The sequence below is a fragment of the Elgaria multicarinata genome, chromosome 7 (assembly GCF_023053635.1).
Source record: "Elgaria multicarinata webbii isolate HBS135686 ecotype San Diego chromosome 7, rElgMul1.1.pri, whole genome shotgun sequence".
Lineage (NCBI taxonomy): Eukaryota > Metazoa > Chordata > Lepidosauria > Squamata > Anguidae > Elgaria > Elgaria multicarinata.
Window position 1 is genome coordinate 69,404,052 of NC_086177.1, and position 22,226 is coordinate 69,426,277.

The window sequence follows — 22,226 nt, forward strand, 5'->3', positions numbered from 1 at the left end:
TATTTTAAATAAACTGCAATAGTTCTGAGGCCTTTAATGGGAGTAGGAGAGCTGTTTCATTCACACTATCTCGCAGTAATCACCATAGTTTAAAATAGATTTTAATCAAGTACCATCTGCATAATAGACCGAACAAACAACATAAAATTCTACTTATAACTTACCATATAAAGTAAAAATGTTAAAGCCTCTCTCTGCCACATAAATAAAATAGGCTGGAGCAGCGCTTTAGTTATGTTTCAGTTAGTTAACATTTGCTGTTTACAGTCTTTTCATTACTCTCTGTTCCCTAAATTCCATGAAATCCTTTCATAAGTGAAATTCAAACATCCATGAAACAAACAGTCATCCATCTCGTTAGGAATACATATTTGTTAACATATAATGCATCTAACATGTCATAATTATAAATAGCAATACCAGAATATACATGTTTAATGAACCAACAGAATGAATTGTTATGTAAGGCAGTACTCATTCAGAATCCTTAAGCTATCAAAATAAGCATGTGGAAAATGGGAAAGCTATATTAAATTATATTATATTAAAGATGCACAGAAGTGGCTATTGCTAAGCCTTAGTTATTGCTAAATTCTGAAGTTGGATTCATCACTTACAAAAACTAAGGCTAAAGAAATCTTAAAGAAATCTCATTTCCAAGGGTTCATGTCTCATTGTAGCCAATGTGTATTCTGGAAAATGTGACTGTAAGGATTTATTGACCTGGTTCACATGATCACAAAACACTGTGGTGTTGGTCCATGCCAGGTACAATTTGTCTAATCACTGCCCAGCCATCTCTCATCATGTTGTAACTCAGGCAGCATGACTTGTTGGAGGGTTAAAGAACTCTCAAATAACCTATGGGCTATTGTAGGATTATTGTTTATGCCACCGTGGTTGTTGTAATCATGCAAATGAGCCCTCTGTGTAGGTTGGTACTCCAGACCTAGATATCTTAGGATCAGGAGAAAAAAAATATTAATGTAATGTGATAAAACCTGTGGGTGTACAAGAAGTTGAAGAAGATAGGAGGAAACCATTAGAGTTGTTGATTAATATTTGCCACTGGTGACTTTTGATTAACATCTGCCACAAGTGACTTTTAAAACATATATTATTTACATTTATATCCCAACTTTTTTCTTCTTGCAAGGATATTAAGGTGGCTTACATGGTTCTCCTTTTCTCCAATTTATCCTCACAACAACCCTGTGAGGTAGGTCATGCAAAGAGTTAAGCATGTATTACTAGTGTTGAACTATAGGAATTCTGCATGGGTACCACTAGTGGGTGTGTTCTCTTTACATTGATATGGCCAACATTATTATTTTATATTTGGGTACCACAACAACCTCTTCCATATTTTACTTACTATGCCCTCCCTTCAACATCTCTGATCCTGCTCTGTGTTCTGTCTCTTCCTCTCCCTGACTGAAATATAAAGGCTATCCAGAAGGAGCCAGGCCTTCTCAGTAATGGCACCAACCTTATGGAATGGCTTTTCTAGGTCCACCTGATCCTGATTTCAAAGCAACAACCACCACTTCCCCACACCCCCAAAAGACCTTTCAAATCAGCTAATTTTTTAATATTTACTGCTATTCTACTACTGCATTTTATTGATTACTTTGTTTGTATTCTGCTGAGTATTTGAGTAATCTGTTTGGCTTCCATTTGTCTTTTGGTTCTTTGGTTTGAAGTCTGGTGTAGTTTTAATATTTTAATGATTTGCTGTAAGCCACTTCAACTTTCTTGAAGATTAAATGGGATATAAATTTAAATAAATCAATAGAAATATTTGAGCCAGTGAATCAGATCTACTAAGTCATTGGAAAAGAAATAGTCTATCGGGGTGGGCAAATTGTGACCCTCCAGATGTTTTGACCTACAATTCTCATCATCATCCATCACCACTGGCTATCCTGGCAAGGGCTGATGGGAGTAGTAGCCCCACAAAATCTAGAAGGCCACAAGTTGCCCACCCTGTAGTATATGAAATCAGTCTCAATGAAGGACAAAATAAGTGAAGATGCTTCATTTACTACTTGATTGTAGAACTGAAAACCTCTAAGAAACGTTTAAAGGAAAGTAGATAGAACTCAGCACCACACAGAATCTGGCCCATCATGCAAATGATTTGAAAATTAACAGCAGCTGCAAAGAAAAGACTGAACTGGATTACGTTTATGCATTTCAGATGCAAATTATTTCCCCATGTAATACTGACAAATGTTCAAAGGTATAAATATGCAAGTAAAAGCAATTTATATGGAATGTGTATTCTGTGAAAACTGCTCTTTTTAGACAGAATTAATTCAGAGTGCAGTATTTTGTTACATACATGATTATTTTGCAGCTTCTGGAATGAAAAGATTTGACAGACCTTAAAAAGTCATACTCCCAACTGCTGGTTGTATTTCATATGTAAAAATTCCAACCTACAGCCCAATTTCATTTAATGGATCCAATCCTAAAACATGTTGACTTGGCCCTATTGATGTTAATGGAATTTACATATGGTTAAGATTCATCTGCTAATTACATATGTTAAGGATAATATAAAAATTGGCAAGAGAACAATATTCTAAGTATACGGGACAGAAAGATAATATATATTATTTAAATTACATAAATTTGTGCAGTTGAGGTGAGGTAAAGTTCAGGAAGGAAATTAGGCTCACTTTCATAAATATAGAGTATGTTTAATATCATGGTTAAGTAATGCAAGATCCAATACCTTCCAGAAATACACCATTTTACTGGAAGTAATGTATAAATATCATACCATTGAAGGAAACTTCTATCATAGAATCACTTTCACTATTTTTTTCTACTAGTTGCAACTTGCAAACACAGACACATGCATCCAGTGTAGTTTTAGTCATACCTTAGAAGTATCATCCCCTTCATCTTCATGAACTGAACTGGATGGTGAAGGAGTTGCAGACTTGCTTCCAGGAGGAGATGGAGAATTGTGGGGAACGTTGCTTCCACCCATATTCAAACCAAGCTGAGCACTTAGTTGTGACTGGTTAATGGTAGTCAGCTGGCCATGCTGCATCATTCCTGGTTGCCTCATATCTCCAGGCTGAACCCTTGGTCTCATGGCAGCTATCTGGGGATGGGAACCATATTGAGCTCCTTCTGTATTCCGTAATTCTTGCATCTAAAAGAAGGAAAATTACAATGTGTTCATATTTCATTCTTATACCACTGTTGTGAGGATAATTTCTCTCGAAAGATGGTTTTAAAATCTATTAAATAAATAGAATTGTCCCATTAGGGAGTTTGCAAATATTTTGCTTAAGCTTAAAACAATATCACAGCATTTAAGAACTGTAGTGCATACTAAATAGCTCAGTGTCCAATAGCTCAGTGCTTAAGGAAATCCTGATGACTTCAATGAGGAACATCCCCTTCATGTATAATGCTTCACTAGAAGCAGAATTATTATGACCTGTGAATGTATAATTCTTTCTAGGATTTAATGTTCTCCAAAGCAATGTAGCTTCAAATAAGGCCTGTGGAATTCTTCAGCAGATGGAACTGCTAAATAGCACTGTGCTGAATTTTTCAACCTATCTATTTTTGACCGTTTGTTGGGGGGATGGGGGTGAAAAAAACCTGCACTGAAAAATTGTGGGAAGGGGTGAGAATTTTGGAGAAATTTCACAGGTTGCAAGTCTTCAGTGGTTACCTTACTGTAAGGAGGTGGCTGAGTTCATATGTGTTCTTTCGTTTACTACCCCCTACCCCCCATTCTGTCTTTCTGGATGCTTGAACTCTCTGGAAAGCCCCCTAGAGGACTTAGCCAGGACTCCGCCCCCCTTTACTGCTTTCCAGAGTTCCTGCCTGCTCAGTGCCTGAAAGCTGAGAGAGGCATTTTGGTTTTGCTCTGTTGTTATTAGAAGTCCTTTTAACAACAACAACAACAACTCTTCTCTCAGCTTTCAGGCACTGAGTAGGTGGCCTCACTAGAAAGCCCCAAGGAAGGGAGTTCTGGCTAAGTCTTCCAGTCTTTCCAAGAAGCTCAAGCAGCTGGAGAGGCTGTGAGGGTAAAACAGGGGGATGGTAAAAGAAAGAGCACATACAAACCTCTCAGCACAGAAGCCCTGCATCTAGAGAAATTTCCCAGAAATTCTCAACATCCCAATGAAAGAGGCAGAAAAATAACAGCCTCTTTTGCAGGGAAACTAAGAGGTTGCGAAAGGGCAGGTGGGGTTTCGGCACAGCACTAATTCTAAGATGCCTAGAACTGCCTGAGGAGTTACTCTAATTTCCCATGCAGAGAAAGCAGTGAGGTGATTACATGACCACACAGCTCATTTACTGAAATCACCATAAATGAATGTGAAAGGCTGTAAAGTTGTGAGCTGAACAAATTACCCCTTTGTGTTATCTGGGTCAATTCTTTTGGCCTTAATGAGTCCTGATTTTATTTTTATTTTTTTAATTCAAGCAATAAATCTAAACTTTGTTAAGATCAGAGGTGAGAAGCACTGGAGAGCTTTAGTTCTCCAGAAGACAAATATACAGTGCATGAATATTCTATAATATTATTCTAAAATCCTCAAATTTGTAATGCAAAAAGGTAGTTCAGATGCTGACATTTGTTGTGTAGTCTGGGTTTTCAAATGGAAGAGGCAAATTACTGACATACCAATTATTTACCAATATTAAGCTAAGATGATGCCATGGTGAATATTCACCTATTTGTTTATTTTTGTATGTTTATATACTTTGAGTGACTTTTGTGATGTTGTAATCTGAGTAGACCAGAAATCTGGCTTTGCTGCTGTGTATCGGGACTGAAATAGTTGTAGCCCCATTGGTTATGGTTGCTTCAACGTAAGTTTTAAAATGTCTAGGGAGAGAAGTTACCTTTGTTTGGATAGGTCTAGACCAGCCTTTCTCAACCTGGGGCGCTCCAGATGTGTTGGACTACAACTCCCAGAATGCCCCAGCCAGAGCTGGCTGGGGCATTCTGGGAGTTGTAGTCCAACACATCTGGAGCGCCCCAGGTTGAGAAAGGCTGGTCTAGAGGGTCAACAAATGTGATTGGCAGTTAGAAGTTCCATGAGGAACATGATTGGCCAGGAGATTTGAAGAAGGTCATTTGGAAGTTTAAGAGAGACAGGGAGGTTTAACCATTGGGGGATGAATGGAGCAAAGATCAGCGCTACATATAAAGAAAGGCAATCTAAGAGAACTCTTCTAGAGGGGGAACTGGAATCTGAAACTAGGGGCTGTGGAGAACAAGAAGGTATCTTTTTTTTAAAAAAATACATTTTCTTCACAACTGTCCATCATTAATAAAGATGTTGAGACCCAGAAAATTGTGGGTGGGTGGGAAAGTATCTTTCCAATGTCTGAAATGGAAACACTGGACAGGGGCAGGGGGGATTATAATAAAACATCTTATGAAATGTCTCATCTGTCAGAATGATGAGTGAAATACATTTAAGGTCATCTTTTAAAAGAATATTGCTACATAGCCAATTCATACTGTAGGATACCTCTTCTATCCAAGATTCAATGGTAGCGATGTAAGCAATGACAGTATTGCTACTGTGTTTGATTATATTACAAAAACAGGGTAAAATATGATGTTGTAAATGTACTTTCAAATGTGATAGAATCCAGAACAGCTTCAAATATTTGATGGAGTACAATCTGTCAGTATGCCCAATATATGGAACAATATATTTTACGTTAAAAAGGAAGTAAAGTTAATTTAATAAGAAATAAAGTATTGTATTTTTTCATTTTAATAGCATAATTACCAGAAATGTTACATCTCTGGTTATGAACACAAAGACCCAGTCAGGAATAATGGCAAACAATCTTTTTATGAGAATGAGCCATGTCAAGCTTTGGATTCATGCTAATTCCCTTCCCTTCTTTTCCATGCCTCAGAAAAAGGCACTGAAAATGTCTATTTTTTAAATTTTGTACTTAGTGCAGTTCCCCATGATGTCTGAATTTAGGTAACTGTGGTTTGTTTAAACCATGGTTAGAGAACCAGGCAGATCTGAAACCACAGTTTGATCCTGGCTTGTTCTTAGTAACCTTCAAGACTGGATCTGGGGTTGGAGCAGCAAATGACTCCCTTCTTCCAAACAAAGATGCACTGCAGAAAATCCCACAAGCAACACTCCCTCTCTGGCAATGAAAATACAATACTAATAAATTAATAATTGTTTGTTGCCTCTTCATGACACTAAAAACCTCACTCTGCCTAAGGGAAGGGCTTGCTTTGATAACCATAGTTTTAACACACCACAGTTCCCTGGCTTTGGACATCATGGAGAATTGAGGATAGTTCAAAATACAACGCAGAGGCTTTCAATTTCATCCTCTTGGTGTACATGCACACACACACACACTCACACATGCACACACAGGGGAATAGTGAGTGCATGAGACTGAAGAGTGCTGTACCTTGGTCTCATAGTGGGAAACCAATACTGTCTAAACTAGTCCAGAGACAGACTTATTTGCATTTCTTACAGAGATCATTATAAAACTACTGACTATAGGTAGACTAAAATAGACCATTTACTATATTTTTTGTAATATTTTTCATCAAGAAGCTAAGATTTGTCAAGTTATCAAAAGCGGTGGGGATCAGGTTTTATTTATTTTTGTATTTATTTGCATTCACATGGACTGAGACATATTCATGCCAATAACTGTATGAAGAAAAACCTGGAATGTGCACTATTTTATATACTGAATTATTTTTCACCATGGCATTTTGAAGTGGAGCCTTGTGCTATGAACTATCACTTTTAACAGGCTTTCTGCAAGTTTGTATAACAACACTTATGGCGTACGTAGAATCAATACATGGGGGTAGGGTGGACGTAGGACTGGAGAGAGGCGGGGAAAATCAATGCATTCTGTCAACTGATGGCTTACATTTGAATCTTGAAAAACATTTCAAGATTGTTACTGGCTCTTTAATCTCTTCTTTCAAACACCAGCTCTAGCCTAGTCAAACATATTAGCCTTGAAAGCTATCATTATCTCTGCCTCTAGCAGACAATCTATATCTGAACAGTTGTACACATAAAACTCTAACTACTTCTTGGCTGTATCGCTTCTGATCCAGCTGTTTCACTGAATAGCAGTTGGTGAATAAAGAACTCAAATATGGGCAGCCCTGAGGCCTTATTTGCTAATGTTAGTCACCAGCTGCTGCTTTCTGTGGTGTTAGCAGGAAAGGCCTGGAAATCTGCCAGATGCAGCAAGAACAAGGAGAAGTGAGGCATTTCTGAAGCCCTTCCATTTAGCCCTGCCTGTTATCATTTGACCCTGAACACTGAAGAGTCTTCTCCTCAAGGCTACTGAAACGCATTGCTGGAGTTAAAAGTGTGACAAGAGCTTATATGGCACAATTAACAAAACATCTTTGCTGGTACCTATCTACAGGACCTTTGCGATACATGCCAATAATACATATTACATCGCATTTTCATTATTAAAATGAGGTTGCAAAAGCAAACTAGAGTTGAATTTTGTTAACATAACTAACTGGTAGAAATCTATCAAACTAACATCATCATCTCCTATTTCCTGTAGTTATGGAACAGTACTGGTAGAGTGTGCAAATATACACAGCCAAGCTTTTAAAGTTACATGGCATTTCCAGGGCAAGAGAGCTGCTTTCCAAAACCCTGCTTTAAAAACTAACCATGGCTAGAACTGATGCAAATGGAACACTGAGCCATAGGCCGTTTCTACACCTGCCTTTTTTCCAGGGATCGTCCCAGGATCATCCCTGTGCATGCAAATGACACATAGGGGATCCTGGGAGCAGGAAGTGATGATCCCTCCATTTTCCTGGGATAATCCTTAGGTGTAGAAAGGGCCACAATTTGGAGAGGGAACAAAAAAATTCACGTGTGAGGAATGCAGAGGAAGAAAGTGTACAAGACCACATCACACTCTCAATATTTTGTCTGAACTGGGCCTAAGGATGACTCTACATAATTTTTATATGCTTTCACATGTGAGATAGCTATCAGTAGTAGCCGCTCAAGTGGTTTCTGGTGGGTTTTCCCTGCCAGTGCTCAGAAGCACTGTTCACAACTCTCTATGGCAGCATTTTCTTTTAAGTTGCGGTCATAAGATAGAATGTCCTCATTTAGCATATGAAGCTGCCTTAACATAAGATGTTGCTTTATATTGAATCAGACCACTGATCCATCTACCTTGGTACTGTCTACATTGACTAGCAACAGCTCTCTAGGATTTCCCACTGCTACCTGACAATGTTAGATATGTAGTCTATCACTGAATTACATTGTGGCAACAGCCCTTCCCCCAACCAATTGTTCCAGTTGGATAAGCTGATTAAATAAGGAGGAAGGTGTTATATAATAATATGCAGCTTACATGAGGGACACTTTCAGATAAGGATGAATGTGCAGTTAACTGCAGCTTCAGTAAAATCAGTATGATAATGTAGAGCAAAGTTGGTCTTCTGATTTAGATTATTATTAGGATGCAATTTTATGCATATTTAGATAGAAAAAAGTCCTACAACTCCCAGCATTTTTCAGCCACCCACGCTGGGAGTTGAAGGGCTTTTTTTGTGTGTAAACATGCATAGGATTGTGCCATTAATTGTGCTTTATTTCTACCTACAAATTAATGGCTTGTATCCAAGGAAAGGGCTTTTCCATCCCTTCATGCACACTGCATTCCCCTCCCCACAAACCACTCCCAATTGTTGGGGGACCCTCCACAATGGAGTGGAATGTAGTACGGGATGTAGTGGAAGGGAAAAATCAGTAGAAATGCACCTGGAACGAGATGAAATATCTTTCCATTTGCTCAAGGCACCATTAGAGCCAAGCCAGTGAATCCAACCCAGCTAAATTTAGTTTTGATTAAGACCCACTAAAGCATTGGTTTAAATAGCGATTAAGTAAAGACTAATTTTTGTTGGATCTGGGCCAACATTTACGTACTTAGGATATCCATCTTAAGGGAGACTAAAATTAATTCCAATGCTATGGCCAAAGGAGAAGACAGATGTAATATAAAAACAGAGCTCACAGCAAATTCTTCAGCTGCCATGTGAGTCCAGTTTCGCAACTGAAATGAAAGACATGAATATCAGTGAATCAAACACTGGCTCAGTCATCAGTCATACCCTCCCACACATGCTTTATGTGGCCTATCTGCCTTTAATGCATTTCAAGGCTACATAAACATTCAATTATACATTTGCTTATCTCCTATTCACTTTTTAGAGAAGGAAATGCTTTAAAAATGCAGATCTGTTCACAGGATAGGTGATGGCAGGAAGCAGTTCTTAGTGACATGGGAGGGTAGTAGTTCAGCACTGGACACAGCAAGCTTCTGCTTAAAACTTGCAGAGCCAGGCGTGGTTCCCCCTTCCCCACAAGAGCTTGACTCTGGAAAGGAATGTCTTCATTTGGACTGAATGCAGTGAAGTCACTTCCAGAGCTGCCCAATTGATCTAAGAATTCCAATTTCAAATATTTTCCCAGATGATCATTTCCCTTCTACCAAGGCCATGCTATTTTGAAGGATTATCACAAACCTTCCTGTGCATTTGACTCATAGCACCAATGACTGAAACCGGAGGCTGAATTTAGGAATTTGGCCAGTTGTTATTGGAACTTGAGAGTGATTATAATTGAATCACTCAAAATAATGAAAGCAAAAAGTGATTAGAATATGATGATTAAATGTGGGCATCACATGACATGCAAAACACAGCACAATGCAGGAAAAGTTCATAAATTTAATTTTTTTTAAAAAAAATGATTGCATTTTAAAGGACTGAATTTTTACTACCAAGAAAAAAGTTTAAGTAATAATGAATATGCACTGGAATATCTGTTTTACAATATAATGCAATTTAAATATAGTTCTCTTCTACTTGGGGCTAGAAACAAAGTATAATTCTATCTGAATCTTTCATTCAGTGAGTAGCTAATCTTGAGTAACTGGAATCAAAAGAGTTACAATCAATTTTAGAATGATCAAAGCAAATCATAAAATTTAATTACTGTTTTCTACTGTGAACCTTGGGTACTGCTGTCATGAAGGAAGCCATCTTAAGTTGTCTTCCATCATATCAGCTCTTGTAAGTGACCTTAAGCTCCTTTAAAACAATTAAATACTCAAATGTTAACAGCAGATTTTTAGAGCATGATCATGTAATGACACAAACGTACTAGCGTAACATTTCTTCGTACACACTTCATTTTGTGAATATTAACATTCTTTTCTACTTGATGTGTTAATAACCTTTGAGTCACACAGGGCCAAGGTCTCAAAACTAATCATAAAAAAACCACTGACTGCTATTCACTCTAATATAATAACCCTTTATTTAAAACAACCTCCAATAAATTTCATTATAAGAAGTTATTAAAAGGGTTAAAACCTATTAAATGTCAAAGAATTTGCCTGACTCAAACTTCCAATAAAAGAAGAGAATAGGCTTTCTTTCTGAATTATTTAAATCTTTACTGACTGTGCACTGAACCATTAAATTAGAAAAGTGTTATTAGAAGTGTTCTCTGGTTTTTATAAAAGTTGTAGCCTGGAATGTATCAAACCACAGCCTTTAACTTGAGTAGTTAAAGAAATAGGTTTTTAATCCCAAATACATGGTTTTCCTTGATATAAAAAGGGCTCATAATTAAAAGTCTGGCCTGCAAGCTTAAGATAATAAAACTATTATTACAGGAGCATACATGTTCATTTAGTATATTCTTCATGCATGTTTCCATTTTAATTTGGACAAATGTCTCCAATTTAGTTTGATCTTGCAGAGTCCACTCATTTGGACACTTTCAGCAAACAATAAAGCTTTTAATTGTGACTCATTTAGAAGAATTAATGGTAAATCTTTTTTAAAATCTTTTTCAATACACCCAATTCTAACAGGGTCTATAGCAGATATAGCTTAACATGAGAACTGGGACTTGAATATGTGAGCTTATATACTAGCATTCTGGTCTTTATCAACGCTATATAATGAATTATAATTTAAACATTACACAGGAGGAAAAAGAACAATTTTCTAATCAATTTCACAGAAATCCTGAACCAGCAGAATTTTGAAATGGATTATGCCACCGAACCCGTTGCCCTTCATACTACAGCAGCTGTATAGAAGACACGTACATCCATGTCTTCATCCCACTCTGTTGCCATAACATTTAAAGATCTGGCATCATGTGGGAGGGACAATCATGAAGATCTGTCCTCCCCACACAATCATTGCCAAGCATCAAAGAAGAGCCCTGGCTCTGCCTTGCGGGTACCAGGTTTTAAATGTAATAGCAATAGTATGGATTGAAGCCTAAGAGAAATGGCTTCAGCGCTGCTGCATCATCATCATCATCATTATTATTATTATTATTATTATTATTATTATTATTATTATACAACATTTATATACCGCTCAATTATCTAACACAGATTCCTAATTCATTTTCCTAGAATTATAGAATCATAGAATAGCAGAGTTGGAAGGGGCCTACAAGGCCATCGAGTCCAACCCCCTGCTCAATGCAGGAATCCACCCTAAAGCATCCCTGACAGATGCTTGTCCAGCTGCCTCTTGAATGACTCTAGTGTGGGAGAGCCCACAACCTCCCTAGGTAACTGATTCCATTGTCGTACTGCTCTAACAGTCAGGACGTTTTTCCAGATGTCCAGCTGGAATCTGGCTTCCTTTAACTTGAGCCCATTATTCCGTGTCCTGCACTCTGGGAGGACTGAGAAGAGATCCTGGCCCTCCTCTGTTTGACAACCTTTTAAGTATTTGAAGAGTGCTATCATGTCTCCCCTCCATCTTCTCTTCTCCAGGCTAAACATGCCCAATTCTTTCAGTCTCTCTTCATAGGGCTTTGTTTCCAGACCCCTGATCATCCTGGTTGCCCTCCTCTGAACATGCTCCAGCTTGTCTACGTCCTTCTTGAATTGTGGAGCCCAGAACTGGACGCAATACTCTAGATGAGGCCTAACCAGGGCCAAATAGAGAGGAACCAGTACCTCACGTGATTTGGAAGCTATACTTCTATTAATGCAGCCCAAAATAGCATTTGCCTTTCTTGCAGCCATATCACACTGTTGGCTCATATTCAGCTTGCAATCTACAACAACTCCAAGATCCTTCTCGTTTGTAATATTGCTGAACCAAGTATCATCCATCTTGTAACTGTGCATTTGGTTTCTATTTCCTAAATGTAAAACTTGGCATTTATCCCTATTAAATTTCATCATGTTGTTTTCAGTCCAGCACTCCAGCCTATCAAGATCACTTTGAAGTTTGTTTCTGTCTTCCAGGGTATTAGCTATCCCACCCAATTTTGTATAAATTAATAATAATAATAATAATAATAAAAAAAATTGATAAGCGTTCCCTGCACCTCCTCATCCAAATCATTAATAAAAATGTTGAAGAGCACTGGGCCCAGGACTGAGCCCTGCGGTACCCCACTCGTTGCCTCTCCCCAGTTTGAGAAGGTTCCACTGATAAGTACTCTTTGAGTCTGATTCTGTAGCCAACTGTGAATCCACCTAATAGTTGTTCCATCTAGCCCACTTTTAGCTAGTTTGTTAATCAGAATGTCATGTGGTACTTTGTTTATTAAAATCTATGCAACACCAACTCACCTTCCTTTTAAACAAGTTATCAAATAATTTTAAGTTAATTAGTCTAATAGTTGAAGCTTGTTTCTTCAATCAGTCAGCTTAGAGTACTAGTTATTTCATTTGTTAAAGTTCCACTGTCCAGTCAGCTCATGTCAACTAATGAGCACTGTAAAGACTCCACAGGTTGCCTTTCACAGAGAGATCTACAATTAACTGATTCAGTATACCTGTGTCTAATCATATAACTACAGCATGACAATTATTGTCACATTGTTCCTACCTGGACCTTAAGATCTTCTTCAGAGGTTCTTCTCAAGATACCCCCACCAAATAAGATATGATGCATGGCTATCAGAGACAGGGCCTTTTTGGTGGTAGTTCCCTGATAGTGCAACACCCTTGCTAGTGGGATTTGCCTGGAACCTACATTATGGTCTTTTCAGCATCAGGTGGGACCCTTTTTATTTTTCCAGGCATTTTAAGATAATGTTAAGATTGATAACATTTAGCTCTTCTGTTTTAATATTTTGCTGTTGCTGGTTTTAATTTGTTGATTTCGTATTGTACTGCAGTTCTTAGTCTGTTTGATTTTTAGATTTTTAAAAAAATCGTTTTTATGGATTTTGACTTTTATTGTTAACCACCCAGTATACACATGATGTAAGGAAATAAATGAATGAATCAACAACCACAACTTTTTAAAAAGATGCATTTTTGGAAGAAAACCTCACATTCTACTGTCATTAAATTTCCTTCCATAAATTATTAATTGAAAACAATAGCAAAATAATGAGCAATAACAATGCCCTAAATGCCTTGTTGCTCTGTGAAGCAGCAATATAAATATTCTGACTGTGTCTTCTTTGCAATATGAGCAAGATACCCAGTATAACAGTCAAACGTTGTGCCTTTGTCAATGTTATATACATATAATTATAAGGCAAGACACTTCTAGTAAGTGATGAAAAATGGGTTTTGCTCTGGGGACAAAAGTGGTTTAATGATATGCTAATAAGTACCTCTTTCTCTTGTACTGTATTATTTACAACTTTGTCTACTTAATATCTGCAGGGTAATTATGTGACTGTACTGTTCCAATGCTACTATTGTATATATATAAAATAGGAAAATCTTAATTATTTGATTTTGCATTATTCAGAAAAGAGATGGACACATAGTTTTCAAAGAATAGGGAAAATTCAATATGTAATTGCAAATACTCATTATACAAGAACACACGAGGCTATTTCATACTTATTTTTATTTGCAAATATTGAACAAATTTTATGAAGCAAGTAGAGATGCTTATTAATATTGTCGTACTGACATTTTAGAAATGAAAAAAGACAGAATACATCAAAAAGAATGTATTCAGTTTTCTCACTGAATAACATTTGCAATTAACTGAGATTATTATTTTGAAACCAGTTTTTGAAACCAGTTTTGTAGTATTATGTAAGTTGCCTTGCACCTCATCCAGTAAAATAAACCATTATAATAAAATTGAATTTCTGTCTGACCTCATTGTTTACATTTCCCCACTCCCTCTCCATTGGTACAAGATATATACCTGAGACTCTGATAAAGTGGACTATAGCCCATGAACACTTATGCCAAAATAAATGTGTCAGCCTTTAAAATGCCAAAAGATTCTTTGTTGTTTTCATTGTAAGATAGAATACCTCTCCTTTTTACATCTGTTGCCAAAGTCTAGATGCATTAATTTCAACTGGAGACATCTAACAAAACTGTACTGAAACTCCATCACATTGGGAAGATGTACAATTCCTTTACTTCAAAGTGAGATTGAGATACTGATGGTCAATTCTAAAAGAGATACTAGGAAAGGCTTCAGAGTAAAATAATTCCAGGTTTCCATGAATAGGGACAAAACACAGAGAATAAAGGATGTGTGCTTTGGAACAAGGGAGGAAGCCAATGTGAAAAGGATTGATTTCAGAGCAAAGCACTGAGAGGTCTGCATTATTAAAACAAAACCAGCTATTGGTTACATAATTGACAAAAAAAGATCAATACACAATGCCAAACACAAATTACTTATTTATTATGTAAGAGTAAAGCCAAGATTTAGCTGTCCAAAGTGGCACCACACCTCAGTGAAAGGGGTGAGGAAGAATCAGCAGCTCCTAGAGCCAGTTTTGGGTACAAGGAGGGGAAAAATCCATTTCAAGGCTCATCAGTGAACAAATGGCTTTGCCAGATAAACTCAATCACAACTAGCCATGAGTTTGTAGCTAATGCCACAAATGCTAAGATGTTTCAACCTAGATCTTGATCAACAACAGAGCAGAGCAAAGTTTCCCACAAATGTTCAGGACAAAGGGTGAAAGTACACAGCACAGCTCCTGGAGAAAATATAAAAACTGACAGAGCCTGCCACCACCACCCCCAAACAAAAGAAGAAGAAGAAGAAGAAGAAGAAGAAGAAGAAGAAGAAGAAGAAGAAGAAGAAGAAGAAGAAGAAAGTTTTTATTGGATAGTTTATTTTTATTTATATCCCACCTTTCCTCCAAGAAGTTCAAGATGCTATACATTGTTTTCCTCCAACTTACCCTCATAATAACCGTGGAAAGCAGGCTAAATTGAGGGAACGTGATTGGGCCAATATCACCCAGCAAACCTCATGGCTGAGTAGGAATTTGAAGCAAGCCCTCTCCAGTATTAGTCCAACACTCCAGCCATCACACCACATGAGGTTAAAATTAATATAAGTTGTCCACAGCACAGAGCCCTATGAATCCTCAAACCCCTCATTGCTAGCTCTGGCAAATGGAGATCCATGAAAATTCCATAACTGAATCAGCAATGGAGACCCACCCACCCACCCAACAGAGAACACAGGCCTGACTTATGGAATAAACCTTCAGGCTACCACTTCACCTTTTAAGAAATTCAATCCTCCCTGCCCCACACCCTGCAGTCAAATCACAACAGCCACTTTGAAGAAATATAGGAAACTGCCTTACACTGAGCCTGACCATGAGTCCATCTGTCGACACTGACTGGCAGCGGCTGGAAATCGAACCTGGGACCTTCTGCATCCAACGTATGGGCTCTACCACTAAGCTATGGGCTCTACCACTGAGCTACAGTTCTGAACTTTGTGCATCTGCAGTTGATGCCTTCTACTGAAGCTAGGATCTTTTCACGTAAGATTGCAGCATAATTATTGCCCTGTCCAACCCAAACACAGAAATTATTGTTCCCTTTGTCATTTCATAGGGGATAAGTACAGAAACTGATGACAACATGACAGCTGAAAGATATTTGTTGGGTTAGAATCCAGAGTACAAGGAAAAACTTATTTTCTAAAATAAATATTTTAGAAAAATTCTACCATTTGACCTCCAAGACAACTTCCAGTTTAAAACACAAAAATACAATAAAAATACAGTATATTAATTTAATTATTCAAACAGCACCATGAATGGATATAAAACAACTGGGCCAGTTTTAAAGTACATTGCCATGGCAGGAGTTTAAATTAGATAAAAAAGAGATAACAACAACAACTTGTGGAATCTCAACTGACACTTAAGAAAGAAATATATGCTTGACTCATTCAAACTGTATTATGTAAAAGTAAATTAATAAAAGCAAATCAGAGTCAAAAGCAAGCAAGAAATTACTCTTAACCTTGGTAGACTATTTCAGAACTACAATAATACAGCAAACTGTTTTAGTTGGAGTTTTCCTTAATTTGGGGGCTGCTGGTTTGTAATCACTGTTTTTATTGAATTATATTGTTTTCTGATATTTCTTTTTCTGTGGGACAGTTACCTTCTTTTACCTTGGGAGGGTTCTACCCTTAAAAGTGGTCTAAAATACTTTTAAATAAACAAAACTAAATATATGGGTTAAAATCATGATGATGGTGATGGTGATGAAGAAGAAGAAGAAGAAGAAGAAGAAGAAGAAGAAGAAGAAGAAGAAGAAGAAGAAGAAGAATACACCAACATGCTTAGAAAGTGTACTTTATTCTAGAATTACTTTTGTAATGTATAATTGACCCACTTCTAAATTTTAAATGCAAGTTTGCATCAAGAAGTTTTCCAATAGTATTTCAAGCTATGTGCTTAAAATTAAAGGCATTTTGAAAAAAAAAGGTATTATGAAAAAAAATAATCTGATTCTACCTGAAGCTTTGAAAAAATGCTAAAATTTCATCTTAATTTACAGAAGTCTATGCACACTTATTCTAAAAAGGTGAATTCATTTAAAACAAGTGCAAGTATAGTATACGCACTTCCATGTACACAGAAATGTGTTAAGACATTTGCTGGTCAATGCCAGTAGTCTTTTTTCTCTCTTCAGAAACAATGCAATTCTACCTCAAATATGTCCTACAAAAATATGGTGAGCATCTTAGTGAGGGCTAATGCAGCACCTTCTTGTCTGCACCCTAGCTCTATAGTGTACTTACATTCTCTCATTCAACAATTAAAAAAAATACAATTACATTTATAGACTTGTACTTGCACAGAGGATTTCAGGGGTTAGCAGAAAATAGATCTCCAGATTTTTTGGAGGTCAACTCCCAGCATTCCTGACCATTGGCCATACTGGAAGGGGCTTCTGGCAGTTGGTCCCAAATATTAAGAGATCTGCCTTCTGCCCACTCCTCGACTACATGATGGCCAATATTGGTAATGCCATCCTCAATGCTGAAAAAACCTCCACTTTTGGACAAATCTACATGAAAAGCTTTCTCTGCTCCCAAGACACACATTAGTGCAGAGCCAGATATGCTTGGAGGGGTGGGTGGGTGGAAATGGCATAATGTTGCATGAGGTTTCTTTAGCCACAGCACCTATTTCCTTCACTCGACACTACACTTGATTCAGCCCAAGTTTGGCCTACAATTCTGCAGATTTCTTAAGGTGACAATGGAAAGAATTCTCCTCCCCACATCCTGTTGCAATCATAGAATCATAGAATAGCAGAGTTGGAAGGGGCCTACAAGGCCATCGAGTCCAACCCCCTGCTCAATGCAGGAATCCACCCTAAAGCATCCCTGACAGATGCTTGTCCAGCTGCCTCTTGAATGCCTCTAGTGTGGGAGAGCCCACAACCTCACCAGGCAACTGATTCCTGATGCTGTGAAAGCATCAGTCACTGCTTCCAAATGCTTCTGTCCTCGCTCCTGTCTACCCGATCCGGAGGGAGAGGTGTTATTTATTTAACAAATAAATAAAATTATTATTATTATTATTATTATTATTATTATTATTATTATTATTATTTGCAGCATTGCACCCTTAGCTCTCATTTGCTGCATATCCTTCCCCTTCAAAATGAACTGGCCATCTGATGCACCATATTGGGTTTGTAGTGCATACCTTGGAGTGAATACCACTCCATCTTCTGCTCCATCTTTGGGCCCTTATAACCACCAGGGAGAATAAATATGTTGTGTTTTAGTGCAACAAGAGCAAAGTAGGGAAACTAACCACAATTTAGGGATTGGGCCCTTGAACTCTTCAGAAATCTACAATGTTATGTCACTTTTTTTATAAAGAAACATGATTGAGTTCAGCAGGAAGCTATGACTTCTATATTGCAAATCCTTGTAGGTTCTAATACTGACTTTGGAAACTCCAAGCTGATGTAAAACTGGATTGATAGTTTAAATGTAAAATCAGGATGAGAATGAGTTTCATGAACATGAATTTGCCATTTCCCTGAAGGACAGCACATGGCTCAGTAGCAGAGTACATAATATACTTGCAGAAGGTCCAGTTACGAGGCCTTGGTTAGCAGGAACAGGATAGATATCTGCTGGGGACTTGGAGAGCAGCTAACATTCATTGTTGACAATACTAGATTAGGGATGTTGGAGAAATCTGTTTGGGATTGGATTTTGACAAGTTTTCCTTGGCTTAGCCCTCGGACTTTGGTTTTGTTTCTCCTGTGGCACCTGGCTTGAATTCTGTGCATTTGGGAGGATTTTCTGCAATTTGCACATTTACAGCTAAATTTGCGTAATTTGCACTGTCAACTATAATTTGTGCAGATTACTCAAAAATTTTCACAAATAGCAGACACCTCCAAAAATGCACACACAAAAACTTCCTGGACTTTGTAGAACAGCCAGTAGATGCAAATCAAGTCATGCATGCTGCAGAACTCCATCAAACCCAAAAAGAACCAGATTTCCCAGCGATGGATATCCCTAATGTCTGACTTGATATAAAGCAGCTTCCTATGTTCCTGGACTTTTTAACCTGATGCTTACTATGTCCACTTCACCCTACGGGCTACAGACTTTCTCTAGTCAACCGCAAACATTTCACAGCAGTTTGTGTACACACCACATAACTGCAGGTTGTTTTTCCACAACATCTGTGAAACTGTAGCACAGTCTAATTAACTTGTGAACACTTGCCAAATCTGATCTTGCTCTTTGTGTTATATATCAAAAGTCTACATTTACTGAACTGCATACTGTACAAAGAGCCAAATTATGTTTCTCTCCTACTTTTCCAATTTTCAGTCCCTTTTGAAGTTTGTATCATTCTGTTATTTCTTCCACATGATGGACCATGTGATAGCTTAAGTAAATCTTTTGTAGTTGTAGAAGAGTCATACTCACAGAGATTTAACAAAGAAAGTAATATTTAATTCCACTTATCTCAAAAGGTCAGAGCTGTAGAAATGCAATTTGCAAGTTATTTTCAAGACACAATGAGGTTGATGTAAATAATGAAAAATTGTTTTTTGGACAGGGGGATGCTTAAGTTCAGGGAATATGCTATTCAAACCTACACATTTTGGTCTCTGTGTTCCTGCAACTATATATATCCTGCAATTCTCTGAATACTGCAACTACATATACCATTGCCTTATATCTTTTGTTGAGATCAGCCTTCCCCAACCTGTTGTGTTGGACTACAACTCCCATCATTCCTAACTAATGTGGCTAATGGACACGCTGGCTAGGAAGTGGAAACAAAAGGAGCTACAGACCAATACATCTCAAGGGCACCAGGTTGGGGAAGGCTGGTTTAGATAATGTCAATGGCTCATCACTCAAACTAGTCTTGGCCTATGGAACACTTCAAGGGTTATCCTGCTGCCCCCTCTTCCTTCTTTTGAATACTTACGTTTAACCAATGCAACCAAACTGATGTGGTAACTGCGATTGTACATGGAACTACCATGTACTGGGATAGCCACATGATTGCTGGTCCTAGTTGGATTGGCATTCCACATGTCACTGCCTGAAAATGTCTATACAAGAATGTAGGACTCATCTACACCAAGCAGAATATAGTACTATGAAAGCAGTATGAAAGTAGTATATGGTATAGGTCAATGGGCCCCAACACTTGTCAGTGAACTTCAATACCCCTATAAAGCAGTAGTGTGGCTCCTGCCTTTTATATACTGCTTTCATACTGCAATATCCAGCTTAGTGTAGATGACGCCATAGCCTTCAGCTCTCTTCCCTCAGCAAAACCTGTGGTCCATGCCCTGAGCTTCTCTTGCTCTGCAATATTTCCCCCCTCCTGCCCCCACATCATAGCTCACCCCATAGAAGGGTCACCTGACAATCCATGTAGCATTTTCAGGGATCCGGAGGGGCTGGAAGGAGAAGGTGGGAAAGTCTGCTTCCACCAACCCAGTTGCCGCTACCTAAACCTGGATCAAGCCCACAATATTGTTCCAGTGTGGCAGTTTTGATTTTCAGTGAACAACTATTTAGTTTCCTTCAGGGAAATGCAAACCAAAACATTGACTGAGTGAATTTTATTTCTCTCCCCCCTCTTCCGGCTGCCCGCCCCAAGATGTAGGTTATTTGTTAAGTTTCACAGGCAGTACAAATGTTTTTATTTGATGCAAGAGCTAAGAATATTTTATTATCTACTGTGTCTGTTTATTTATTTATTTATTTATGGAGAAAACATGGATTTTGCATAATTAAATCTTGAGATTCTACTGCAAAACACACTCTAATTGCTACCCACAACTCTGAAAGCAGTTTTGAGTTGTTCCTCTTTGAAGTGCTATAAAAGGCCAGAAATCGTAATCATGGGAATAAGAAAACTGACTAAGTCTTAAGATGACAAGATTGGCATGATTTATAATTGGTTTGTTTCTACTTAATCTACATTAATGTAAATAATAAATCTTAACTTGCACAAAGATTGTGTGAATCTTCATTTATCTTTTATGACAAGAGAGCAAAGGGAGATAGCTTAATGAATGGAAAGCAGCAATGAGGTCATGTTTAAAAGCTACACAGGTCAAATGTCTGACATTTCTAAACACTGGAAAACTAGCAACAGAGTAATAGCTATTTTGGTCTAGCCACTCAGGTTATTTGTGACATGCCAAAAGGAAAAAGAATAAGCTAAACATATTCCAAATACATCAAGTAAGGGCACCTAGAAGGAATATCTGACAACATACTTGAACCATTACAAAAACTGTGTATTCCATAGGCAAAGTCACAATGAACACTGAGATGTGTTTACATTTTTCTAGTGTTCAGGGCTACAAGATATTTCATACTCTAGATGTATCTACTTTGGTGACTCTTTTAATAGTTATATATCCTTATATAACAGCATTACAGGATCTATGAAACCAAATGCCAATTTTATGTATGCATTGGTACTTTTTTTTGCCCAAATGAAAGACTTCTGTCATCTAACAATATTGTTCATAGATCAAGAAAGCTGACCGGAGTAGTCATTAATAACAAAAGTAAACTGATTGGGCAGTGCAACAGGATTTGACAATGGCGTTTTGTCAAAGTGGATTCTAATCTGTTGATGCTTCTGAAGTTCATTACAGCAGTAATAAATCAAATATTGGAAGCTTCATGATTGTTCAAACATAATATGGGGGCCTTGCTGCAGGTGGGAAAACATGTTCATTCAAATTTTCTCGTTTCTAATTGCAGTTGCTTCTTCTAGTCCTATGCAAATCATTGGAGTGATGAAACTGACCAAACCAGAGTTGGATGGAATTCTGACCCAATTTCACACCAAAAGGAAATTTTACTAAACAAAAACTAAAATATAAATAAATGTTGAGAAGGAAAAACAGCTTTATACCCCCCCCCACACACAGAGGGATAGATGAGTAAGTACTCTTTCACACAGTACATCTTTCCATTTCAATAGGTGCTGACAACAGTCACACCCAAATTAACGCATGCCTATTAGAGCAAAGCAGGTAACACTTTAGGAGGCTTGCCTTAATATGTGTGTGTGTGTGTGTGTGTGTGTGTGTGTGTGTGTGTGTGTGTGTGCATCTCTTTGTGTTCTGAAAATGTTGACCTGGAAAACCAGTTTGATCAGAGATCAATACCAGTCACATAAAAATTAGACACCTTGAATAATGACAGCTCTTCAACCAGATGAAGAGATATCATCGGCACACCACCTCAACCACCTTTAAATAAAATGTTAAATTGCAGAGATTAAATGTTGATCCCACATGATTATATTTACAGTTCAGCTTAAAACTGTATACTGTAACTATGGTTACAACTTTAGAAAAGGAGTTATTAGAAGTGCATGGAGCTTGTCCTTTGTTATTCT

General features: G+C 37.7%; 1 protein-coding gene across 3 annotated transcripts in view; it reads right to left on the reverse strand.

The window, feature by feature from the left end:
* The window catches only part of TOX (thymocyte selection associated high mobility group box), a 236,707-nt gene that overhangs the window by 56,450 nt on the left and 158,031 nt on the right, over window positions 1-22,226 (reverse strand). For 2 of the 3 annotated variants that reach the window (XM_063130762.1, XM_063130764.1), the window contains exons 4-5: window positions 9,070-9,108; window positions 2,891-3,169 (exon numbers count right to left, since the gene is read on the reverse strand). In XM_063130762.1, the coding sequence (XP_062986832.1) occupies window positions 2,891-3,169; window positions 9,070-9,108 (318 nt within the window). The remainder of the gene's footprint in view (window positions 1-2,890; window positions 3,170-9,069; window positions 9,109-22,226) is intronic. The other variant, XM_063130763.1, reaches the window with a different exon arrangement.